This window comes from Aegilops tauschii, chromosome 3 (assembly GCF_002575655.3).
Source record: "Aegilops tauschii subsp. strangulata cultivar AL8/78 chromosome 3, Aet v6.0, whole genome shotgun sequence".
NCBI lineage: Eukaryota > Viridiplantae > Streptophyta > Magnoliopsida > Poales > Poaceae > Aegilops > Aegilops tauschii.
In genome coordinates this window covers 363,226,116-363,251,033 of record NC_053037.3, presented here as the reverse complement: position 1 = coordinate 363,251,033, position 24,918 = coordinate 363,226,116, and the positions used below count along the sequence as shown (strand labels likewise).

The following is a 24,918-nucleotide window of genomic DNA, read 5'->3' as shown; positions in this document are numbered from 1 at the left end:
CTTTTTCTGAACATTACTCTTTTAATATGGAAACAATTTATAGTATTCGAGTTTCTTATGATACTCCCACTATTCCGAATGAGAAGAATTTTGCTTATGTGGAGAGTAATAAAATTTCTATGCGTATGGATCATGAAAAGAATGCTTTATGTGATGGTTATATCGTTGAATTCATTCATGATGCTACTGAAAATTATTATGAGGGAGGAATATATGCTTGTAAGAATTGCAATGATATCAAGTTTCCTCTATGTGCTTAAAGTTTTGAAGTTATGCTTGTTTTGCCTTCCTATGCTAGTTGATTATTGTTCCCATAAGTTGTTTGCTCACAAAATCCCTATGCATAGGAAGTGGGTTAGACTTAAATGTGCTAGTCATATTCTTCATGATGCTCTCTTTATGTTTCAATTCTTATCTTTTATGTGAGCAACATTGAAATCATCATGCCTAGCTAGGGGCGTTAAACGTTAGCGCTTGTTGGGAGGCAACCCAATTTTATTTTGTTCTTTGCTTTTTGCTACTATTTAGTAATAAATAATCCATCTAGCCTCTGTTTAGATGTGGTTTTATGTTTTAATTAGTGTTTGTGCCAAGTAGAACCTTTGGGAAGACTTGGGTGAAGTCTTTTTGATCTTGCTGTAAAAAACAGAAACTTTAGCGCTCACGAGATTAGCTACAACTTTTTACTGGAGAATGCTATTTAGTTGATTTTTTTGCAGATGATTAATAGATAAATTCCTCAGGTCCAGCAGTTTATTTTAGAATTTTTGGAGTTCCAGAAGTATGCGTTTGATACAGATTACTACAGACTGTTCTGTTTTTGACAGATTCTGTTTTCATTGTGTTGTTTGCTTATTTTGATGAATTTATGAGTAGTACCGGAGGATATGAACCATAGAGAAGTTGGAATACAGTAGATATTACACCAATATGAATTTATAATGAGTTCACAACAGTAACTAAGTGGTGATTTATTTTCTTATACTAACGGAGCTTACGAGTCTTCTGTTAAGTTTTGTGTTGTGAAGTTTTCAAGTTTTGGGTAAACATTCGATGGACTATGGAATAAGGAGTGGCAAGAGCCTAAGCTTGGGGATGCCCAAGGCACCCCAAGGTAATATTCAAGGACAACCAAGAGCCTAAGCTTGGGGATGCCCCGGAAGGCATCCCCTCTTTCGTCTTCGTTCATCGGTAACTTTACTTGGAGCTATATTTTTATTCACCACATGATATGTGTTTTGCTTGGAGTGTCAATTTATTTTGTTAGGTTTTGTTTGCTGTTATTTAGAACAATGTTTTGCATCTTTTATTTCAATAAAAGTGGCATTGATAGCCTTTACTATGCCTAATTTACAAGTCTTCATGTTGCTGTTTGAAAACAGAAAGTTTACCGCTGTTGCAAAAATTCCCTAGAAAAGTCAGAATGTGATAAAATGTTGAAACCTTTTGCATAATAAGATCTGATAAATTTACTACAGTGGAAATTTTCGTTCATAATTTTTGGAGCTAGGGAAGTATGGATCTTGCTGCATTCTTTACAGACTGTCCCGTATAGGCAGATTGCTGTTATGTTTGCATATGTTTGCTTCTTTAATGATTCTATTTGAGGATAGGACTATTAAATATGCAGAGGCATTTAGTATGAAATGTTGAATAATAATTTTACTGATTTGCTACAGTAGAGTATGATAAGGTTTTTGCATTGCTTTATACTAACTTATCTCACGAGTCCTTGTTGAGTTTTGTGTGGATGAAACTTTTGAGATTTAGGGAGACCGTGATATGAGAGGAATTAAGGGGACACAAAAGTTCAAGCTTGGGTATGCCCAAGGCATCCCAAGATAATATTTCAAGAAGTCTCAAGCGTCTAAGCTTGGGGATGCCCCGGTTGGCATCCCACCTTTCTTCTTCGACAACTATCGGTTAGTATCGGTTGATCCTAAGTTTTTGCTTCTTCACGTGATGTTTGCTATTCTTAGAATGTAATTTTATTTTGTTTTGCTTGTTGTTTGAATAAAGTATCAAGATCTGAAATTATTAAATGGGAGAGTCTTCACATAGCTAAATAATTATTTAACTACTCATTGATCTTCACTTATATCTTTTTGGAGTAGTTTGTCATTTACTCGTGTGCTTCACTTATATCCTATGAGTAAATAGTTGAATGATTTGAATATCATAAATCTGAAATTATATATGTTTTATATGCTTATCCCATGGGGAGTAATGACTTCACATATAAGAAGTAGAGGTGGTAAATTTATTGAAGGTTAGCAAACATTGTATTGGTCACTTGAACAATTCATGAAAGAAATATTGAGGGAAGAGAGATTTCACATATAAATATACTATCTTGGACATCTTTTATGATTGTGAGCACTCATTAAAATATGGCATGTTAAAAGGTTGATGTTGGACAAGGAAGACAACGTAGTGGGTTATGTTTTCTTATATCTGAAATAAAGTATATTGTCATGGATCATTCAACATGCTGAGCTTGCCTTTCCCCCTCGTGCTAGCCAAATTCTTTGCACCAAGTAGAGATACTACTTGTGCTTCCAAACGTCCCTTAAACCAGTATTGCCATGCGAGTCCACCATACCTACCTATGGATTGAGTAAGATCCTTCAAGTAAGTTGCCATCGATGCATGCAATAAAAATTGCTCTCTAAATATGTATGATCTATTAGTGTGGAGAAAATAAGCTTTATATGATCTTTCGCATAAAAGCGACGGACTGGATAATAAAGGTCCCTATCACAAGTGGCAATATAAAGTGACGTTCTTTCGCATTAAGATTCTGTGCATCCAACTATAAAAGCGCATGACAACCTCTGCTTCCCTCTGCGAAGGGCCTATCTTTTATTCTTGTCTTATACCTTATGCAAGAGTCATGGTGATCTTCACCTTTCCTTTTTACATTTTATCTTTTGGCAAGCACATTGTATTGGAAAGATCCTGATATATATATCCAATTGGATGTAAGGCATCATGAACTATTATTGTTGACATTACCCTTGAGGTAAAAGGTTGGGAGGCGAATCTATAAGCCCCTATCTTTCTCTGTGTCTGATTAAAACTTTGAACCCATAAATATCACGTGAGTGTTAGCAATTGTGAAAGACTAAATGATAGTTGAGTATGTGAAGTTTGCTGAATCAAAGCTCTGACATAGACTCTTCCTGAAAATAAGATGAATTGTAATTGTTTGATGACTAATAACACGGTTTGTTAGTTTTCAAGGAAATTTATGATCTATACTATAACATGTGAATAGTTTGTTACTTGATCATGAAAAGTTTTATGAGATGAGCTACTGTTATGACATATGATGATGCTAGAAAAGGTGATTGAAATTATCATCGATCAAACTTGTGCACCTGCTAGCATTCACACTTCATAAAATATCTCTTTTATCATTTACCTACTCGAGGATGAGCAGGAATTAAGCTTGGGGATGCTGATACGTCTCCAACGTATCTATAATTTATGAAGTATTCATGCTATTATATTATCTGTTTTGGATATTTATGGGCTTTACTAAACACTTTTATATTATTTTTGGGACTAACCTATTAACCGGAGGCCCAGCCCAAATTAATGTTTTCTTGCCTATTTCAGTGTTTCGAAGAAAAGGAATATCAAACGGAGTCCAAACGGAATGAAACCTTCGGGAGAGTTATTTTTGGAACGGAAGCAATCGAGGAGACTTGGAGTAGACGTCAGGGAAGCTTTGAGGAAGCCATGAGGCAGGGAGGCACGCCCTACCCCCCCTGGGCGCGCCCCCACTCTCATGGGCCCCTCGTGGCTGTCCTGACCGACTTCTTTCGCCCCGCAAGAATCGTTCCCTCCTTTATGTCCTCGCACTACCTGGTGTTTGAAGACGGGACGAACGAAACAGGGTCTTCTGTAGAGTTCCTCTGGGCCACTGCTGGTGCCCATCCAATCCTACCGTTCTTCTACATCTCGTAGCACCGTCCGGCCAGAGTCATGGCTAGGGTCGACCAAGCCAGAGCCCATAATGGCTTGCGGCTGCACAGGTAAGCTTCCGGTCAAGGGGTATCCATACGTCTCTTCGTGGCTGGGTGAAGCTTTCCGCAAGATGTCATGGCGCTTCTCCATGCATCCCGGCCATCTGCTGGTTTCTCCAGGGTGCCCATCAAGTTCGTCCTCCACCCAGTAGTGAATTTGAAGTCTTGAGCTTGAAGTCATGGGGTTGTCATCATCTTGACTCTCACGTCTCCCTTAGAATCACTCAACCAACCCCGTCTACGAGCATAGCAAAATAAACTACATCGTCCCAGGCATTGGTAACAAGGGGAATTGGTTCAACCTACCACATGATACTACTCAAGAACATAACTTAAATTCTGCTACTGCATGCATGGTGGGGAGGAAATACTACTAATGCAATAAAACATAGGAATTGTAGAACATGATCAAATGACTTTCCTTGCTGACGATCTTCTACGCTAGCGATTCGTGATAGCAAGCCTCACACTCCGGAAATTCTATCGAGTCAAACATAGCACAAATAAGTATACCATCATAAAATTTCTACTACAACAGCAAGTAAATTATAATAACACACAATCTTACACACAAAGAAATCCAAATAAAACGAACGAAGTCATATAATCAAAGCAAGATTTTTACTACAAATAAGACAAACTCACAAAATAATTTTCTTATACGAAAATTTTCTTAAACAGAGCCAAAATAAGGTTTTTGTTAAATGACAGAAAGAAAACAACAAATAAATTTAATGTAAAAAGAAACGCATTAAAAGCTATTATAAAACTCCTTTTATGCCTAAAACAAAACTAGTAAGAAAATAAAATAAAACCTTTTCTTTTTCTGTAAATAAAAGTTCACCTTCTAACTCTACAGAAACTAATCTGACTAAAAATAAAACAACAGAAAAAATTAATCTTGAAGTAATTGAAATAGCGGAAAACAACAACAAAGTAAAAGAAACTAAAACAGTGTTGTTTTCGCGTAAAACTAATTTTACAAAAAAAATCTAAAAATACCCAAATTAGTCCTACTGCTAGGCAAGATCAAAACAAAGTAGTGGCAAAAAGAATCGCCTAAAAATATTAATCCTAGCTCATTTTATAACAGAAGTACCTATCTGACTAAAACTCATATAAAACAATTTTTAGAAACTAAAACATGGCCGGAACTATTTATACCTAAACTTTAGGAAATTTGCAAACTAGGAAAAAAAGAATCAACTAAAAATATTTAATAACCTAAAAGATATAGATTTTACAAAATCAGAACTATTCTGTTTTAGAAACTTAAACGAAAACTAAAACAAAAACTAACGGGCGCTACTGGGCGAAGGTGTGGGATCGGAATCTAAACAGCGCTCGGGCGATATATAAACTAAAACGCGTACGGGTTAATAAAAAAACCGAACGGACCGGTCAACACTAACCATGACTAAACCGGAAATAAGTCGTAAACTAAACCGAACAAAAACCGATCTAATACAAATAAACCTAACCTTTCGCTAGTTCTAATCTAAGCCGTCTAAACTAGATCGGATGGGAGAGGGAAGTCCGGCGGCTTACAACGGCGGTCGACGGCAAGGTGGGCTCGGGCGTCGGTGGCGGAGGTGCTCCGGTGGTCGGGGAAGGCGGCGAAGACATCGGGGCGAGGCGGCGGAGCGAGTCGGAGGCGGTGGTGGAGTCGCTGGAGCTCGGAGCCGACGGAGGCGACGAGGGTGACGCGGTGCAGAGTCCAGTGCTCTACAGCTCCGGCGGGCGGCGGACGAGCTCGGTGTCGACGCGTCCGTAGGTCCTGGGCGGCGAGGTGATGTCAGCAATGGCGGAGCTGGGAGGCTAGGAAGTGGCTCACCAGCGTCGGAACGGGCGGCGGACGGCGGCGACGATGACGAGATCCGAACGGAGGTGGCGTGGTGTGGGTAGGGTTTTGGAGTCGGGGTTTAAGGGGGTCGAGGGAGGAGAGGCAGGGCTTTTTATAGGGCAACTTCTTGGACGAGAGGCAAGTCTCGGAGTGCTATCCCGCAAGGATCGAAACCGCGGCGGCGTCCAGGCGTGTTCTGGAGTGGTTGACATGGATGAGGGGTTGAAGACGCGGCGGGGTCCACCTGGCGGTGAGGGAGAGAGAGCGAGGATAGCAGGCGACCGAAGTGCACAAGACTCTGCAGAGTAGAAACCTAATCGATTAGCCGTGTCCCCGGTTACGGACAACTGAGCCTCTGGAATTGGAGTATTTCGGAAATCTCAACACCGAACGCAATTAATTAATTGATGGGTTATTAATAATTTCGGGTATGAGACATTGGTTGGCGGAACCATCTCAATAACAACCAATATTTTGTAGTCCAATATTTTGTAGTAAATGCAAGCAAGTCCTTTTTGTTGTAGGAAAAAATTGGCTTTTCGCAAAAATTTAAACTTAGAGCCCCACAGCCAAATTGCTTATAGTAGTAGCATTGTTATTATTGTCTTTCTCTATGACTTGCCGGCATATTCAAAATGCTGACCTACACGGCTGCAACGTCTCATGTTGTAGAGGAGTTTTCTGACTAGGAGTGAGGCTACGGTCTACGCTCAGTGATTGCCCTATGGAGTCGGATGGGCTCGCTTATCGTCTACGCTTCCGCAGCATTTAGTTTTTCTCATGAGTTGGCCTTTGGCCGAATTTATCCTATTGTAATAAAGACTCTATATGAGAATCGTGTAATAAATCAGGTGTGATTGAACTTTAAATTTTTCATCAATGTATTGTATGTGTCAGCATAATCTTGAGATGGTACAGACACACAAAGACTTAGCCAATTTTGGGCCGGGTCGTTACACTGAAGGCCCCTCTGGCCCGAAGAGGATACTTTGGCTCCCAGATCCACAAAGGTGGATGGAGCTTGGTAAACGCCTAGGGTCTAGGGAGCAGCGATCTTGTCCCTCCAATAAACGAACATCGCCTTTGAAGCAACGATACTAGAAAAGAAAATCGGGTCCGCTCATCTGCTCCCGCTCAGAAAAAATCAAATAAATACTAGAAAAATTCAAAAAATCCAATTTTTTTCTGTGTGATAGATAATTTACTGCGTGAGGTCCGCTCCAAATTTCAACCTATTTGGACATCTGAGTAGCTCTCGGTTAAAAAGACAAATCGGGTCAGAACAGTACATGAACAGTAAACATTTTTACAGACCCCGAATTTGTCTTTTTTACCTAGAGTTGCTCAGATGCTCAAACGAGTTGAAATTTGGAGCGGTCCTCACACATCAAATTATCTACCACCCAAAAAAATTAGAATTTTTTGAATTTTTCTAGTATTTGTTTTGATTTTTTTTCTGAGCACAGGTGCAGATGAGTTCGGGAGCCGAAACTCCGCGTCGGAGTATCAACTGTACTTAATTCCTGGTTCTAAGAATATATTTAATTGCTACCAAAAACTATATATAATTCCAAAGTAAGGTAGAACCAAATACTGACTAAGTAACTATAGATTACTGTCAAACAATCAAGGAATAATTAACAAATCTATTAAAATCAATCAGCTTGTCCGTACAATAAAGTAGAAGACAATCTTGAACAGAGGAGCAGTCGGTGACATGCCAATGGCTTCTTGGGGCAATCAGGTTCACGACGTACGAGTTAGCAGGTTCACTTGCACTAAATTGCAAGTAATCAGCAATACTCTGATCATGATACCACACCAGATCAGTTATAGCATTGCCATAGTAGGAGATCAGCAATACTTGTATTTGCATGTGCAATGATACTAACATGTACAGTGACAACACTGAATATGGTTTTATATCAGCATCACGAGATTCTATTCCTCGTAGCACAACACTCAGCAGGTCCACCATCTTAAATATCAAATGGTAGAATAATACTTAGTACAAATGTTATACATTTCTTGGGCAGGATGTCAAGGAAGATTAGGTGTTACAACTACCAAAAATACAGATAATCTTCCAAGCATGACTTGGTAATAACAAAGCCAGGAACAGTTCACAAGTCAGCTACTAGAAATCTTTTTGATTTAAGCTCTGGTCCAAAGGTACACCTTGCTAGTGCAGCTTGAACAGGCAAGATAGCCAACTTTATATGGGTGTGCAGAAAGCCGGTTTGGAATGGATGTCATGTGTTCACTCTTAAGAACTGAGCTGTTCTGAGCCGAGAGGCCACTGTCATATAGGTCGGTGTCGTTCCAGCCCCAGATTACCCTGCAACCATTGAATCTTGTTCGATCAATTACATTAACAAATACAGTAGTATTCATTTAAGATCACAGAAATAGGTGAGACGAGCTGTCATACTTGAATGCAGAAGGCCAAATGCCTGTCTGGTTATTATACTCCACACTATGCGAATTTTCAAAGTCATCCACGCAAAATACTCGGACAGTACCACAAATGCTGTAGCTAGAGCTGGATACAATGAGAATAACGTCATTTGAAAGGAAATAATCCAGAAAAACAGATTTATCATCCAAATGTCAGTAACAGTGCAGAATATTTTAATTCTGAAGCTAGGCACTACTAATGGAGATGAAAATACCCACGCAATGTTGCCAGAATATTGGATGAAAAGTCACAGCATAAAAAAACTATTTAAAATGATATCGAGTTATGTTGAGCTGCCAATCAAAAATCTCTACTATTGAAGAAGAATTGAACGTCATGACGGTTCGACCTTCTCGGGCTACTCCCCCGCCTCGATCGATATCCCCGCCTCGCTGGAAAAAAAATCGCAGGAAATAGAACCCCACGTTCCATGGTAGCGAAAAAACCGAGATAACCCACACGTTCTCCACCTTCTCCCCGACCTGTCCATCTCATCTCCGGATCTCTTTGGCACAAACCCGAACAATCCGGCTCTCTCCTCTCCTCGCGACCGCGCGGCACCCTCCCTCTCTAGGTTGGCCATAGCCCGAGCCCCCGGGCGACGACCGTCCGAGCCACTCTACCGTCATGGATTGAAGGAGGAAGCGGCGGGGGGCGGTGCGGATCCCATCTTACCCTCCACCGTCACGTATGGAAGGAGGCCATGGCAACCAGCTGTGCGAAGCCAATCCTCCGCCTGGCAGTTATGTGCGGCTCCCTCCGCCAGAGCTTCTCTCTACACATGTACGTTGTCTCGTCGGTCTCTTCATCCCTTCGGTCGGCACGCACCGGCGCTGCTGACCCGTGGTTGACCAGCAGCGGAGGCGTGTGTCAGGAGTCTCTAGCCGCTGCATGCTACATTATCAGGTTTGATCTTCTGTTAAATCTTGATCCCTTCAGTTTCCGTTTGGAACATTCCATTCTTGTTAGTGATCATCAGGGATCCCATCAGCCCTCATATCAGGACAGATATATGGGATTTTTCATCCGTGTGTGGTTCAATTGGAATATTATTAGGCCTCTGATAAATTGCCAAAAGGTGACCGCCGAATACCATCCCCTCACCGATCAGGCCTAGAAGATGGTGAAACTCTCACAAGGTGAACACCATGGGGTAAAGCTAGCTTATAATTTAGCGGCGGCGTGGTGTCATCATGGTCGGAGGAGGCAACTCATATGGGGATGCCAAGGAGATCAATCAGAATTCTATCGCTGTTGTTGCACCAAAATATCTTTACAGCTGCTATTTTTTTTAAATATCCCAAATACAGATTATTTTGTCAATGCAACAACATGATCAATCTCAAGGGCAATGCATTACTCATGGTATACTTAATAATTAAGTGGAGTTCCAAAAGCGACGGTGATGGTTGTGCCACCACCAACAGCAGAGAAGAAAGAGGCGTGGCAGTGGTGGTGCAGAAAGAGCGATAGAGAAGTGGGAGGAAAGTAAGTAGCGGCATTGGTGTAAGGACTAAGGAAGAAGGGGAGAGCATGGTGAGCAAGATGAGGTTCTGGAGAAATGCGACAGGGTAGTCGTTCCCTAAGCCTATCGGCATGACCCAATTCACTCCAATTTTTTTGCAGGTTCAGTTTTGTTAGCATTGGTAAATATATTCATCATTACAGGGTGGAAGTTATCTGTACTTTTGTTTTGTACATTTTTACAGCTATACCTTGGTGGAAGTGAGCCAGGCCCTTGAAAAAATCTCACGGTAGTCACTTCGTTCAGTAATATTTTTGCATGTACAGCATGTAGGTTTCATTCACATCTAGCAAAAGACTCTCCAGACAACGGAGGTTTGCTTTGTAGACTTTATTTTCTAATACAGTCAAACTTCAGCATATATGTACTTTTTTTTTATAATCAACACACACGTTCAATTGAACATACTACCCGCAGAAAAGTAGTCAGGCAAACATGCTTGCATTTCCTTAGATGGTATATAGGTCCGAATTAATGATTGTAGGTGTTGACATACTATGTACAATGTAAGAGAACGACATGGATGATATATTATTAGAGAAAAAAAATGAAAGAATTAGGGTGGACGTTAATTTGCTGGAAGTGAGTACTCCACTACAATGCTTGTAATAGCTTTATAGTTCTATATATGATGCAAACCTATGTGTTCAGGAGCCGTTTTTGCTACGGAACTCTGAAGCATGTGGTTGAAGTAAACACTGGACGGAGAAAGACTTCGCATATTCAGCAGCAGACTCAAAGCTGCTGGTGCGAAAACAGAATTTGCACCGTACAACAGGCAAAGCCTCACTACAGAGTTCTGCCTAGGGATACGCTTTTTGCAAAGGTAATTGAGATTTTTTTGAATGATGATAATAAAGATTTATACTTTTAATACATGTTCCAGCTATAGGAGGATGCCAAGGAGATCAATCAGATTTCTTTACACATTAAGACATCGTCATCTTTTATTGCTACTGTTGCAGCACAATAGCTTTAGTGTCGCTATTTTTCAGAAAAATATCCCAATTTACACATTGTTTTGTCAATTTTAATTTTCAAACGGAGGTTTGTTTGGTAGACATTACTTTCTAGATATAGTTAAACTTTAACAGATATATACATTGAGCAGAGTCAACTGAACATGCTACCGGCAGAAAGTGTCAATTAAAACATGATGTATTTTCTTAGTTCTTAGATGGTATGTAGGTCCTGGACTAATAATTGTAGGTGTTGACATACTATTTCTATTGTAAGAGAACTATGTGGATGATGCATCATTAGAAAAGATTGACAGAATTAGGATGGTTGTTATTCTGATGGACGTGATTACTCCACTACAATGCTTCTAATAGCTTTATAGTTTTATGATGCAAACCTATGTGTTCGGGAGCCTTTTTTTCTACGGAAATCTGAAGCATGTGGTTGAAGTAAATACCATACGGAGAAAGAGTTTGCATATTCAGCAGCAGAGCAGTGCAGGCTGCTGGTACGACAACAGAATCTGTCCAAGCTGAAGTGAAACACATACGGCAAACTGTCAATCTTGTATCGAATGAGAGCCAAAAATTGATGGTAACTTCCTTCATCTTATCAGGACAAGATAGGAAGATCTCCCGAGTACACGGTCGAGAGGAAGCTCGGCAAAGGGGGGCCCGACCATGTTTTCGTCAGCCGGCATTTAGCTGGTGCAACAGGATGGTCCACATGTGAGAGTGCTCAACAGGTGGGTGCTATTTTTACATGTTCCCTGCTTTCTTACTATACGCTTTGCCAAAAAAAAACTTTGGCGTCGGGTATTGTACTCACTGATGTGAAGCCAGAGGAAAGCTAATTGCACATTTGTTCATGTTACTGCTGTTTGTGGGTTGCAAGGACTTTGAGATTACCACATGTCCCCTGTTTAATTATCTATATTAAGGCGTGGCCTTCATGTGTAGCGATTTTTTCTAAGAAGCAACAAGAACCTACAATTCATTGGAGTTGGATAAAGAGTGCATATGTAACAAAAGCAGCTGCGAGCCCGAGGCAGAGACGAGGAAGGACAGAGATGTACCATCGTCATGCTTTATCTTCTTCAGGGTTGGGAGGGAGAAAGGGAAGTGGTGATTTCCGGAGAGGGAGCAAGCGGGAGAACTGTAGTTTTTCAACGAATGTTGAAAACTGAATGAACGCCTGCTGGATAAATTACATGATCTGGAAACTTGACGCTGTGTTGTTGCATATAAATAATTTATCATCCAGTATTCACCAGTCTCGCTGTGTTGTTCAAATCCCCTTCAGTGATGACAAAGCATGCCGGCAACTTTGAGTATATGTTTCTTATATATCATTGTCAGATTGTAAGATGTTGACGTGTTGTCCATCTTTCATTTTCAATGTCTCCAACACAGTATGGTTTTGAAGTTTCTGCACTTGCTTTGACTAGACAAAGGCAATTAACTCCAGGACTTAGCCAAATAGGAACACAAGGGAAAGAGGAATAAAAAAATATATTTGAATGGCCTGGTTAGTCCAAATCCGATGGATATCTTCCCAAGTCCTACTTTTTTTGCAACATTCTATAGATTGATCTGGTATGCTGATTATATATCAAATGTTCCTCTCGGCTCTCGCACAAATTATGTACTTAATTCTGGGAAAGACGGTGGGAACAAATTCCATGATAAAGATATTTGTATATGAAAGAACCAACGTGTGTAGTGGCAAGGATCGAAGGAATGGTCAACACATTGATATTTTGCATGGTAGGCATAACAGAATGAGATGTCGCACGGATAAAGTGGGTTCCGAGGCGTACATGATAATCGATGAGGGACAAGGCACTATTTTCCTAATGCATTATATAGTTTACTGTTGTCACCGTAGCAACGCACGGGTATTTAGCTAGTCTAGCGATATATTTGCACAACTCCTGAAAAGTCTAACAGTAACTTTCATTTATTGAGTCTAGCCATGACATAATGGTGGTTCAAGAAACATGTTTCTTAAATCAAAGAGGGAGGGGAATGGTAGGACTAGGGTTCCTACCGGATCGGCTCCTCAGGTTGTAGGGGCAGAACAACGGAGGTTGGGGGCGAAGACGGAGGCTCCGGCGCTTGGACGCCGTCGCGAGGGAGGAGGAGGGCGGCGGCGACTAGGGCTGGCGCGGCTAGGGTTCTGGCTCCTCTGGAGCCGGGCAATAGGATAGAAATATCTTTATTGCTTGATTCCAAAAAGAGTCTTACAGCCTATATTTATAACCTAGATAACTTGCATAAGAATTAACCTAAGATAAGTTGTGGGTCAAGCCCCTAACTACTGTCCGGTGGGCCTCCTCCGGTTATAAGCTAAACCGGCCATAACATCTCTCCCCGCCTGCGCAAACAGCTCGTCCTCGAGCTGAAAGTCTGGATAGTGTTGGCTGAAGTCGTCACGCTGCTCCTAAGTAGCCTCCTCCTCTGGAAGGCCCGCCCACTGGATCAGAACGAACCACACCCCGCGACGGAGCTGCACCCGCAACACCTCTGGCTCCGGAAGAAGACGTCCGTCGGCGGTTGGAGGAAGCGCGGGTGGAGCGGCAGGTGGCTCTCCACGAAAAGGCTTGAGCAGCCCCACATGAAAAACGTCGTGGATGCGAGCACCGGCCGGAAGCTGAAGGCGATAGGCCACCTGTCCAATGCGCTCCAAGACGGCGAAGGGCCCGGCGTAGCGAGGGCCGAGCTTGCGCTTCGCGCGCGGGTCGAGTGACTGCGTAGAGTGGTGGAGAAGACGCAGCCACACCCAATCACCCACCGCGAACTCCGCCTCGCGATGGTTGTCGTCGTAGTAATGCTTGGCCAGCTGCTGGGCCGGGAGGAGACGCTGACGGACCTCAGCGAGCATCTCATCACGGGTGCGAATAAGCTCACCGGCGGTCTCCGCCTGCGCTGTCGCCGGGTCCACCGGCAAGATAGGCGGAGGCGGCCGACCGTAGACCACCTCAAATGGTGTAGCATGCAGGGCGGAGTGATAGGAGGTGTTGTAGCAGTACTCCGCCCACGCGAGCGAATCCACCCAAGCCCGAGGGCAATCACCTGTAACACAGCGCAAATACATGGCAATCACCTTGTTAACCACCTCGGATTGGCCGTCCGTCTGCGGGTGGAAGGCCGTGCTCAGGCGGAGCTTGACGCCTGCCATCCTGAAGAGGTCACGCCAAACATGGCCTGTGAACACCGGTGTAACGCCCACGATGCGGCTATATCTCCCAATTGTCGAGGCACGACTTAGAGGCATAACCGCATTGTGATTTTGGCGCAAGAAGGGTCATCTTCACACAATCCCATGTAATGAACAAGAAAGGGATAACGAGAGTTGGCTTACAGTCGCCACTTCACACAATACATAATATAGATCATACATCATCCAAAATCCACACATAGACCGACTGCGGTCAACCAAATGAAAATAAGATAACCCCAAATGCTAGATCCCCGATCGTCCCAACTGGGCTCCACTACTGATCATCAGAAAAAGAAACATAGTAACGACCACGTTCCTCGTCGAACTCCCACTTGAGCTCGGTTGCGTCATCTGCACTGGCATCGTCGGCACCTGCAACTATTTTGGTAGAATCTGTGAGTCACGAGGACTCAGCAATCTCACACCCGCGAGATCAAGACTATTTAAGCTTATAGGAAAGGATGGTGTAATGAGGTGGAGCTGCAGCAGGCACTAAGCATATATGGTGGCTAACATACGCAAATGAGAGCGAGAAGAGAAGCAACGCAAAGGTCGCGAAGCTAGAAATGATCAAGAAGTGATCCTGAAACTACTTACGTTCATGCATAACTCAAACCGTGTTCACTTCCCGGACTCCGCCGAGAAGAGACCATCACGGCTACACACACGGTTGATGTATTTTAATTAAGTCTAGTGACAAGTTCTCTACAACCGGACATTAACAAATTCCCATCTGCCTCATAACCGCGGGCACGGCTTTCGAAAGATAATACCCTGCAGGGGTGTCCCAACTTAGCCCATTATAAGCTCTCACGGTCAACGAAGGATAAACCTTCTCCCAGGAAGACCCGATCAGTCTCGGAATCCCGGTTTATAAGACATTTCGACAATGGTAAAACAAGACCAGCAAAGCCGCCCGAATGTGCCGACAAATCCCGATAGGAGCTGCACATATCTCGTCCTCAGGGCACACCGGATAAGCGAAGCGTACAGGTACCAACGTAACCCAAGTTGCCACGGGACGGTCCCGCACGGTGCTCTAGTTTGGACCAGCACTCAGAGAAACACTGGCCCGGGGGTTTAAATAAAGATGACCCTCGGGCTCGCGAAAACCCAAGGAAAAAAGGCTTAGGTGGCAAATGGTAAACCAAGGTTGGGCCTTGCTGGAGGAGTTTTATTCAAGGCGAACTGTCAAGGGGGTCCCATAAATCACCCAACCGCGTAAGGGACGCAAACTCAAGGAACATAATACCGGTATGACGGAAACTAGGGCGGCAAGAGTGGAACAAAACACCGGGCATAAGGCCGAGCCTTCCACCATTTACCAAAATATATAGATGCATTAATTAAATAAGAGATATTGTGATATTTCAAAAATATCCATGTTCCAACATGGAACCAACTTCAACTTCACCTGCAACTAGCAACGCTATAAGAAGGGCTGAGCAAAAACGATAACTTAGCCAAACAACGGTTTGCTAGGTAAAGATGGTTAGAGTCTTGGCATGGCAATATGGGAGGCATGATATAGTAAGTGGTAGGTAGCGCAGCATAGCAACTAGCAACGCTATAAGAAGGGCTGAGCAAAAACGATAACTTAGCCAAACAACGGTTTGCTAGGTAAAGATGGTTAGAGTCTTGGCATGGCAATATGGGAGGCATGATATAGTAAGTGGTAGGTAGCGCAGCATAGCAATAGAACGAACAACTAGCAAAGCAAAGATAGAAGTGATTTCGAGGGTATGGTCATCTTGCCTGCAAGGTTCTCAGAGTTGTCGAAAGCTTGATCCTCGTAAGCGTACTCAACAGGTTCCTCGTTCGCGAACTCGTCTCTCGGCTCTACCCACAGCAAGAACACAAGCAATAGAACCACAATCAATCACGGGAAATGCACAAGCACCATGATGCAAAACATGCAAGATATGCGAGATATGATATGCGATGCATATGCGTGCTCCGGAAGAAAAAGAATGAACAAGGCAGTAACTTGGCAAACCAAGTATGCCACTGGAAAGATGAGATGATTTCGGTCGAAATCGATATAAAGATCACCGTAAACGGATGCACGGCTTGCAAATGGCAAGCAAAACAAGAATGACACGATTCTGCGATTAACAACATGATAGCACTTAGAATACATCAAGTAGTTATGCTACAGCACCCCAACAAGGCAACAAAACATATGACAGTAATCTACAGGAGATACTTGAAAAAAGATGAACACTGAGCTACGGCTAGATCACAACATAACAGGCTCAAACAAGCATGGCAAAAGTGCAAAAGATATCAGAATCACAGACTTAGTGAAATTACTGGACATGGCAGAAACAACATCAGGTAGCAATGTTCAGAGCAAGCACACAACATGCTACAGGAACTTAATATAGCAAAACAAGGCATGGCATGAATCTACTGAATGCATAGAACAAAAGTCCCTTACTGACCATGAGCCAAAAAGACCAGAAGATATGATGGCAACCATGTAAACATAGTAAGTTTCGTTAACAGGTTTCAGACTTAGCAGAAAACAGATCATGGCAGAAACAACATTATGAAGGCATCTTTATGAGCTTGATTCACTCACCACAAAGCAATGCATAACAAAACAAGCATACCTAAAGCAAGATGGCATGTTTATGAAGCTAACCATGGCAAAAGCAAATACATTACACAGAAACATTTTATAGCAAAAGTAGAGTAAGATTAAGACATGCTATGGCACTCCATAATTACAAACCGGGGCATGGATGGATAGAGCACAACTATATCTAAAAAACATCCTTACTGAACATAATCAAAAGGAGCATGGATCTCTCTGTAGACACATGGATACATGGCAACAAAATAACAGCAGAAACAGACTTAGTGAAAGTACTAAGTCCCTGAAATCAGAAACATCTCGAAACCTAGTTTGCATGCTTGTGCTAGTCACCACAGAGATCACAAAAATACATGGCATACACCTCTGTAAAGATGGCATGACATACATCAAAAGACATGTAGAGCTCCTACTCATAAGAGGCACACATCAATAGCAACAAAAATAACAAATCACCAAGTTCTGATAAGTAACAGCAGGAAACATCATATAGCACTCTTGCACTAGAGATTTGGGCATCAAGATGAACTCAAATGAACATGGCATAATTGAACAAAATGAAGAGCATCTCGAGACGAACATTTCGATATATCATGCACGCAAAACGAAGCAATATGCGATGAGATATGATGCGATGAACGAGAGCATATAATGTAACACACACGGGACTTAGCAAAATTTCGGGGGGGGGGAGAAGTCAACCTACTGGATCCAGATCTGGATCGGGACGGAGCTGGGGAAGAAGGAGGGGACGGCGGCCGGCGGAGAGGAGCTCGGGGGGGAGGGGGTCGGGGGAGGGGAGGCGCGCTCGGGGGAGGCGCGGAGCTCGCCGGAGGGAGGAGCTCGGGGCCACGGTGGAAGAGCACGGGGCCGCGCACGGTGGACGGGCGGCGAGGCGCCGGCCGGCGACGAGGCGGTGATGGCGGTGGAGGGCGGCGGCGCCGACGCCGGGCGCGAGCAGGCGACAGGCGCGGGAGGGGCGATCGGGCCGCGGGGGCCGGCCACGGGCCCGGGCGGGCTTCGGCGACGGGGACGGCGGCGCGCCATGTGTCGCACTGGGGTTGGCGCGGGGCGGCGGCGCTGTTCGTCCGGCCGGCGGCGGACGTGTCCGGCTGCGGAGAGGGGAAGGGGACTAGGGTTTCGCCCGAATTTCGGAGGGGAAGGTGTTTTATAGGTAGAGGGAGGTAGAAGACTCCAAATGGAGTGCGGTTTTCGCCCACACGATCGTGATCGAACGACCGAGAGCATGGAGGTGACTTAGGTGGGTTTTGGGCTGTCTGGAGAGGGGTTTTGCTGCAACACACAAAAGGACTTTGCGGTTACCCGGTTAACCCGTTGGAGTATCAAACGACCTCCAAATGGAACGAAACTTGACAGGTGGTCTACCGGTGGTGTACCAAGGCCACTTGGCAAACCTCGGTCCATTCCGAGAACGTTTAACACCCGCTCACGAAAAGAAAACAAGAGGGATGCGCCGGTGCAACTGGGAGTGTCGGATTGCAAAACGGACAACGGGGAAAATGCTCGGATGCATGAGACGAACACGTATGTAAATGAGATGCACATGATGACATGATATGAGATGCATGACATGAACAAAATGTAAAACGAAAAACAAAACCCGACCACGAAGGGAATATCATCATACATAGCCGAAAATGGCAAGAGTTGGAGTTACAAATATGGAAAGTTACATCCGGGGTGTTACAACCGGGTCCCGATCACTGACGATCGAAGAGGGGAACCCATGAAGACGAACGATACCCTCGAAGAAGGCACGGGCCACGGACGCGGCAGTATATGGATGCCCCAGCGCGATGAAGTGGGCATACTTGGAGAAGCGGTCGACCACAGTGAGAATGACTGATTTGCCGCCCACCTTGGGAAGGCCCTCGATGAAGTCCATGGAGATATCTGCCCAGACCTGAGACGGCACCTCCAAAGGCTGAAGCAAGCCAGCCGGCCGTAGAGTCTCCGTCTTGTTGCGCTGGCACGTCACACAAGACCGTACCCAGTCACGGACCAGGGCACGATCACCTGGAATGTAGAAGTCAGCGCGGAGACGATGGAGTGTCTTCTGCACACCCTCATGGCCCGCCGAGTGGGCGAGACGCGGCACCTGATGACGAAGATCGTCGTGCGCAGGAACGAAGACCCGACACCCATGGAGGAGCAGGTCGTCGGCGAGTCGCCACGGCTCCTCCAGCTCCCCCGCCGCCAGCTGCTGCTGAAGGAGGAGAGAGTCGGCCGCGGCTGCGGTCGCGCGCCGGATGTCGGCGTAGAGAGAGGAGGGCCCGGTGATGATGCAGAAAGCCGCCCCCTCAGCCGCACCGTCGTCCACCTCGGCGTCACGCCGAGACAGGGCGTCGGCGACGGTGTTAAGGCGACCAGGCCGGTACTCGACGGTGAAGTCAAACCCGAAGAGTTTACTGATCCACTGGTGTTGTGGCACGGTCGAGAGCCTCTGATCCAGCATGAATTTGAGGCTGTAATGGTCCGTGCAGATCCGGAAGGAGCGACCCCAAAGATAGGGCCGCCAATGGCGCACTGCCTGCACCAATCCAATGAGCTCGCGCTCATAAGCCGCTAGCTTAAGATGGCGTGCGGCAAAGGGCCGGCTGAAGAAGGCGAGGGGTCCATCGCCCTGATGAAGGACCGCACCGAACCCCGCGCCGGAGGCGTCGCAGTCGACGGTGAACGGGAGGTCGAAATCCGGCAAATGTAGGACGGGACCCGTCGTGAGGGCCCCCTTGAGGGCCGCGAACGCTGTAGTGGCCTCCTCATCCCAAGAGAAGGCGTCACGTCGGAGAAGGCGCGTGAGCGGGGCCGCGATGAGGCCAAACTCCCGGATGAACTTCCGGTAGTACCCTGCGAGGCCTAGGAAGCCGCGAAGAGCCCGCGGCGACTGCGGGGTCGGCCAGGCGGCGACGGCCGCCACCTTCTCGGCGTCCATGGCCACCCCCTCGGCCGAGATGACGTGGCCGAGGTAAGCGACAGAAGGCATCCCGAACGAGCACTTCGAGCGCTTAAGGTGAAGATGATGCGCCCAAAGATCGTTGAAGACGATGGCCACATGCTGGAGGTGCTCCGCCCAAGAGGCGCTGTAGATAAGAATGTCATCAAAGAAAACGAGCACAAACCGCCGTAAGTAGGGTCGGAGGACATCATTCATCAAGGCCTGAAAGGTCGCCGGGGCGTTAGAGAGGCCAAACGGCATCACCAAGAACTCAAAGTGGCCGTGGTGAGTCCGAAACGCCGTCTTGGCGATGTCGTCCGGGTGCATGCGCACCTGATGATACCCCGACCGGAGATCCAGCTTGGTGAAGAAGCACGCCCCGTGTAGCTCGTCAAGAAGCTCATCGATCACCGGAATAGGAAACTTGTCCTTCAGTGTGAGCGCGTTAAGGGCGCGGTAGTCGATGCAGAAACGCCACGTGCCATCCGACTTGAGAACAAGGAGGACCGGCGCCGTGAACGGCGATGTGGAGATACGGATGATGCCCGCGGAAAGCATGAGCGCACACTGCCGCTCCAACTCGTCCTTCTGCAGCTGAGGATACCGGTAGGGCCGTACGGCCACAGGGGCCGATCCCGGAAGGAGGTGAATGCGGTGGTCGTAGATCCGGGCTGGCGGAAGGCCCCGCGGCTCCTCAAAGAGATCACGGTGCTGCTGCAGGAGGTTGTCCAACAGCGGATGCTCGGCCTCGGTGGTAGCCGCCGCCAGCTGAAGCGGGGGCGTCGCCGGGGTGCCTCCAATGCCCTCCCAGCGGACGCGGCGGCCGAGACGCCAGAAGGTCATCGTCAGGGCGTCGAAGTCCCAAAGAATGGGACCGAGAGTCCGCAAGAAGTCGACGCCGAGGATGAAGTCGAAACAGCCCAAATCAATGCCGGCGCAGGTGATGGTGAAGTGCTCGTCGCCGATCATGATGGGCACGTCGCGGGTAAGCCCATGGCAGCGTAGACGGTCGCCATTAGCGACAGTGACCCGCAGCTGCTCCCCGCCTGTCGGCTGTAACGCGAGGCGTCGCATGGTGGCCTCTAGCAGGAAGTTATGTGTAGAGCCTGTGTCCAGGAGGGCCACCAGGCGCTCGCCCTGGATCGTGACCGGTAAGAGCATCGTCCGCTCATCACGGATGCCGACCAGCGCGTGAAGCGAGACAACGAGGGCAGTGGCCGGAGCGGGCGCGGGTGCCGGCGCGGGCTCTGCGACGGCTGGGGCGCCGAGGCCATCCTCCGGTGTGTCATCCTCGGGCTCGTCCGTCGTCTCCAAGTAGAAGAGGCGTGGGCAGACATGGCCCGGGGCATAGGGCGCATCACAGTTGAAGCACAGTCCCAAGCGTCGGCGCTCGAGCTGCTCCGCCTGAGTAAGGCGCCTGAACGGGCGCGTCGTGCCCGGGTTGGCCGCCGGTGCTGTAGTGGATGACGCGGGTGTCGTCGGTGGCGGCCGGGAGGTTTGGCGGCCCCCACGAGGCGCGGATGGCCGCGTCACGGCCTGGGCGCGCTGCTCGAAAGCCCGAGCGTAGTACATGGCCGTCTGAAGGTCTTGGGGCCCCTTCATCTCAACGTCCACGCGGATGTGGTCGGGAAGGCCGCCGACGAAGAGTTCAGCCCGCTGTAGGGCCGTCACACCCGGCGCGTGGCACGCCAGGGCCTGGAAGCGGTCGGCGAAATCCTGCACCGTGGAGGTGAAGGGCAGGCGGCCCAACTCGGCCAGTCGGCTCCCGCGTAATGGCGGTCCGAAGCGAAGAAGGCACAGCTCGCGGAAGCGCTCCCATGGGGGCATGCCGCCCTCGTCCTGCTCGAGGGCGTAGTACCATGTCTGGGCTGCCCCGCGAAGATGATAGGACGCCAGCCAAGTGCGCTCCGACGCGGGCGTGCGCTGCCCACGGAAGAACTGGTCACAGTGGTTGAGCCAGTTAAGCGGGTCGTCGGAGCCGTCGTAGGTGGCGAAGTCGATCTTCGCGAACCGGGGTGGCTGCTGGTGTGGCGTGCCCTGGCCCACTGCCTCGGCGATGCGGAGGGCTGATGACGGCGCTCGGTCCATGGTGGGGAGGCCGGCGTAGTGCCCTGTGGCGCCCGACGCCTCGGGCTGCAACTGGGAATCCGACGGCGGCCGGGCCTCCGTGTAAGCCGGCGGAGGGGACGTCCCGTGGAGCCAGCCTGGAAGCGGAGATGGTGACGGTGGGAAGCGGACCTCCTGGATCGGGAGTCCGCTCGGCGAGGACCGGCCCAAGCTAGGGCTGGGCGGGGGTGGTGGTGGCACCTGCACGGTTGCAGCTGGGGGGAACGGCGCGGCGGGGGATGGTGCGGACGGCGCGGACCAGGTCAGCCACTGCGGGCCCTGGGCGGCGGCTGGTGGCGCGGGGGGCGCCGCAAGTGTCGGCGGCGGCCACTGTGGCCACGGCGGCGTCGAAGCCGCCGGTGAGGGAAGCGCCGGATAGCCCCCGGTGATGGCCGGATGGAGCTGCGGGGGCGGCCCGTACGGGCCAGCCAAGTAGAGGCGGATGCCCTGGACAGCGACGACCAGGTCGTTGAGCACGCCGGCCATGGCCTCCGGTGTAAACTGCTGCGGCACGGGGGGAGGCGATGGCGGCGAGTGGAGGACGGGAGGTGGCGGCTGGCCTTGGCCCGGCGTGGTGCCGGGTGCAGGGGAGATCGGCGCCGACAGCGAGGCCGTGGCGCCCGCCGATAGCGAGACCGTGACGCCCGGCGATGAAGCGACGGCGGCGGTGGGGGAGCTGGCGGGCAGCGGCGGCGGTGGTGGTGGCGGTGAAGACATGGTTGAAACCCGGGTACCTGATACCAAATTGGTAGGACTAGGGTTCCTACCGGATCGGCTCCTCAGGTTGTAGGGGCAGAACAACGGAGGTTGGGGGCGAAGACGGAGGCTCCGGCGCTTGGGCGCCGTCGCGAGGGAGGAGGAGGGCGGCGGCGACTAGGGCTGGCGCGGCTAGGGTTCCGGCTCCTCCGAAGCCGGGCAATAGGATAGAAATATCTTTATTGCTTGATTCCAAAAAGAGTCTTACAACCTATATTTATAACCTAGATAACTTGCATAAGAATTAACCTAAGATAACTTGTGGGTCAAGCCCTTAACTACTGCCCGGTGGGCCTCCTCCGGTTATAAGCTAAACCGGTCATAACAGGGAACCTTCTAAACAAGTTGAAGGGTAGGAAAATGGTCAGAAATAAAGTACCTTGTTACTGCTAACATGCGGCCACTAGGTGAGAAATAAGCTGACTGAGCAGATTTGTGAAGTTTGAAAACTTTCAGGCTATCTGGCTCCTTACTTTTTATATTTCTCACATCCCATATACAGGCTGTTTGATCCGTTGAACTGGTAGCAAGCATATGTGGCTTCTCCGGATGAAAATCTATTGAGTTGATTTTCTCCTCATGCACATCCCATGTAGTTAACACCTTACCCTCGCGCTCATCGAAAAGTGTCAAGCCACCCTTTTCATCACCAAAATATAGGCATCGGGCACTATTTTGTGCTTGACAAAGTGAATAAACAGGCCGCTCCCATAAATGGACCATACTGTACTTCTCCTTCTCAAAGTCCATAAGACAAATTTCACCCTGATGGCTAGAGCTGTAAACCTGTAGCCAAGTAAATGAAATACACCACAAAATAGAATTACAATTGATAGAGAATATTCAATGAGATATACAACATCCAAATAACTATTTGTGCACTGGAAATGGGATAAATCCAACCTAATTTAGCTACCTTGATCATGATTAGCAGATGCACCTATTGGATGACTCTAACGAGGAGTCCCAAGAAAATGAAAAAAGAGCGGAAGGAAGAAGGTCACCTTGTGTGGTGCCGCCTGGTGCGCCACGATTGCTGACACAGGGCACTTGTGTGGCCAATAACTGAAGACGACCCCATCCACACCGTCGGCATCCTCCGAGACACCGTCGACGTCCCAGTACCCGATATTCCCCCTTTTGTCTCCCGCCGCCACCACGGTCCGGTCGGCGAGCGGGAGGACCCGCATCGACTCTATGCTACAGGGCACCACGTTTCTCACGTGCGCGCGCATCAGCACCATGTCCCTCCCAGCATCGAAGTCGTCCGCCGAACGAACATTAGCCCCAGCCCCAGCCCCGCCCCCGAGGATGGAGGAGGCGAGCGAGGGTGAGAGGCTGAGATCCGGGGGCAGGTTGTCGGGAGCGATGCCGCGGGCGCGGCCGGAGGAGCGGACGGGGCCGGTCGGGGCCTTGGGCCTGACCTGATACGGTCGCTTTCGCTTAGGTTTAGCAAGGGCGGAGAGCTCGTCGGCCTTGCGGCGGAGGAGGGCAAGCTTTTCCTGGTTGCGCCGGATGTTGGCCTGGCGAAGGCGCTCGTAGTCGTTTTCCGCCATTGTTGTTGGGGGAATCTTCTGGTGGGCGTGGGTGAGGGTTTGGAGAGGGGAACGGCGGGAGGTATCGCGGAGCGCAGGGAGAGGAGTGTTATGGACCTCGATCTAGGGATAGGAGTAGAGAGGGAGAGGATGGGGAAAAGGGGATCGGCTGATGAGGAGAAGAAGGAGCAGCAGCGTGGGATTGAGAGAAGGGCAGCAGGGAAGAGCAGCAGCAGAAGAGACGAGGGGGAGGAGCAGAGGTCGGGCGCAAGCAGTGCAGCAGCAAGGACGTGGGAAGAGGGAGGAGCAGCAGTTTTTTTTTTTTGAATGTTGGCAGTTGACTGCCAAATTCATTGATCAGTAGGGGGGCAAGATGGGCAGGCATGGAGCAGAAAGGAAAGAAAAGAAGAAGAGGAGCAGCAACAGTGTTGAGAGGAGGAGCAGCAGGCGAAGGACGAAGGACGGCAGCAGGGGCACTCTCGCGCGGAGGTCCAGCCACCCATCTAAGGGCAAATCCCCTCAAAAAAATTCTAAGGTCAGAATTACAGATAACCTTCCAAGAGTCTGACAATTACAAGCTAATATTCCTGAATTATTAATTTAAGAAACTGATACGAACAATTTGCAAGCTAATGTTCCTCAAATTGTTTAATCAAGCATACATTGAACCTGCCTAGGGCGTCCAAAAATAAATTCAAGATTATGCTATAATATTTACCTTAATATTAATACTTTTTACATGTTTACCAATTAGACTTGAAGACTAGAGATTTGGGGATAAAGTGGAAGTCAAGTAAGAATTTATATAAATTTTGTGGTGTGTCGTATATTTTTCTCCTAGTTCTTAGAATGAAACTAATTCGAACAATTAATTATGTCGATCGTCCTGCTTGAATCATACTACTTGGCCTATTAATTTTCTTTATT

General features: G+C 47.8%; 1 protein-coding gene and 1 long non-coding RNA gene across 6 annotated transcripts; one reads left to right on the top strand and one right to left on the bottom strand.

Moving 5' to 3' along the window:
* Nucleotides 1-7,853: 7,853 nt before the first annotated feature.
* Nucleotides 7,854-24,286, bottom strand: LOC109768186 (DNA damage-binding protein cmr1). 3 transcript variants are annotated; one of them, XR_006672237.2, is made up of 5 exons: nt 23,461-24,286; nt 22,836-23,242; nt 15,795-15,878; nt 8,306-8,416; nt 7,854-8,212 (listed from the first exon to the last, which is right to left on the bottom strand). XR_006672237.2 is itself a non-coding variant. In XM_045234863.2 (5 exons), exons 1-5 carry the CDS (start codon nt 24,010-24,012, stop codon nt 8,208-8,210), a joined length of 1,065 nt encoding a protein of 354 aa, XP_045090798.1. In that variant the 5' UTR covers nt 24,013-24,286; the 3' UTR covers nt 7,854-8,207. The 3 variants fall into 3 exon arrangements, 2 of the variants coding, with proteins under 2 accessions (XP_045090798.1, XP_020182515.3); XM_045234863.2 differs by having other exon boundaries at nt 22,930-23,242; XM_020326926.4 differs by lacking the exon at nt 15,795-15,878.
* Nucleotides 8,826-12,208, top strand: LOC109768188 (uncharacterized). Of its 3 annotated transcripts, XR_012205065.1 has the most exons (5): nt 8,967-9,238; nt 10,509-10,683; nt 11,200-11,325; nt 11,434-11,562; nt 11,777-12,208. It is a non-coding gene; the product is annotated as an uncharacterized lncRNA (long non-coding RNA). The 3 variants fall into 3 exon arrangements; XR_012205064.1 differs by lacking the exon at nt 11,200-11,325 and having other exon boundaries at nt 8,826-9,238; XR_012205066.1 differs by lacking the exons at nt 8,967-9,238; nt 11,200-11,325 and adding an exon at nt 9,858-10,086.
* Nucleotides 24,287-24,918: the final 632 nt, after the last annotated feature.

Bases quoted from the DNA above. Each gene is read 5' to 3' on its own strand.
- LOC109768186 (XM_020326926.4), bottom strand. From the start codon at position 24,012: ATGGCGGAAAACGACTACGAGCGCCTTCGCCAGGCCAACATCCGGCGC. The intron at 23,243-23,460 runs GTGACCTTCTTC...ACTTGGCTACAG, and splicing joins ACCAGGCGGCACCACACAAG to GTTTACAGCTCTAGCCATCA. The intron at 8,417-22,835 runs GTACTTTATTTC...CATTGTATCCAG, and splicing joins CGCATGTTAGCAGTAACAAG to CTCTAGCTACAGCATTTGTG.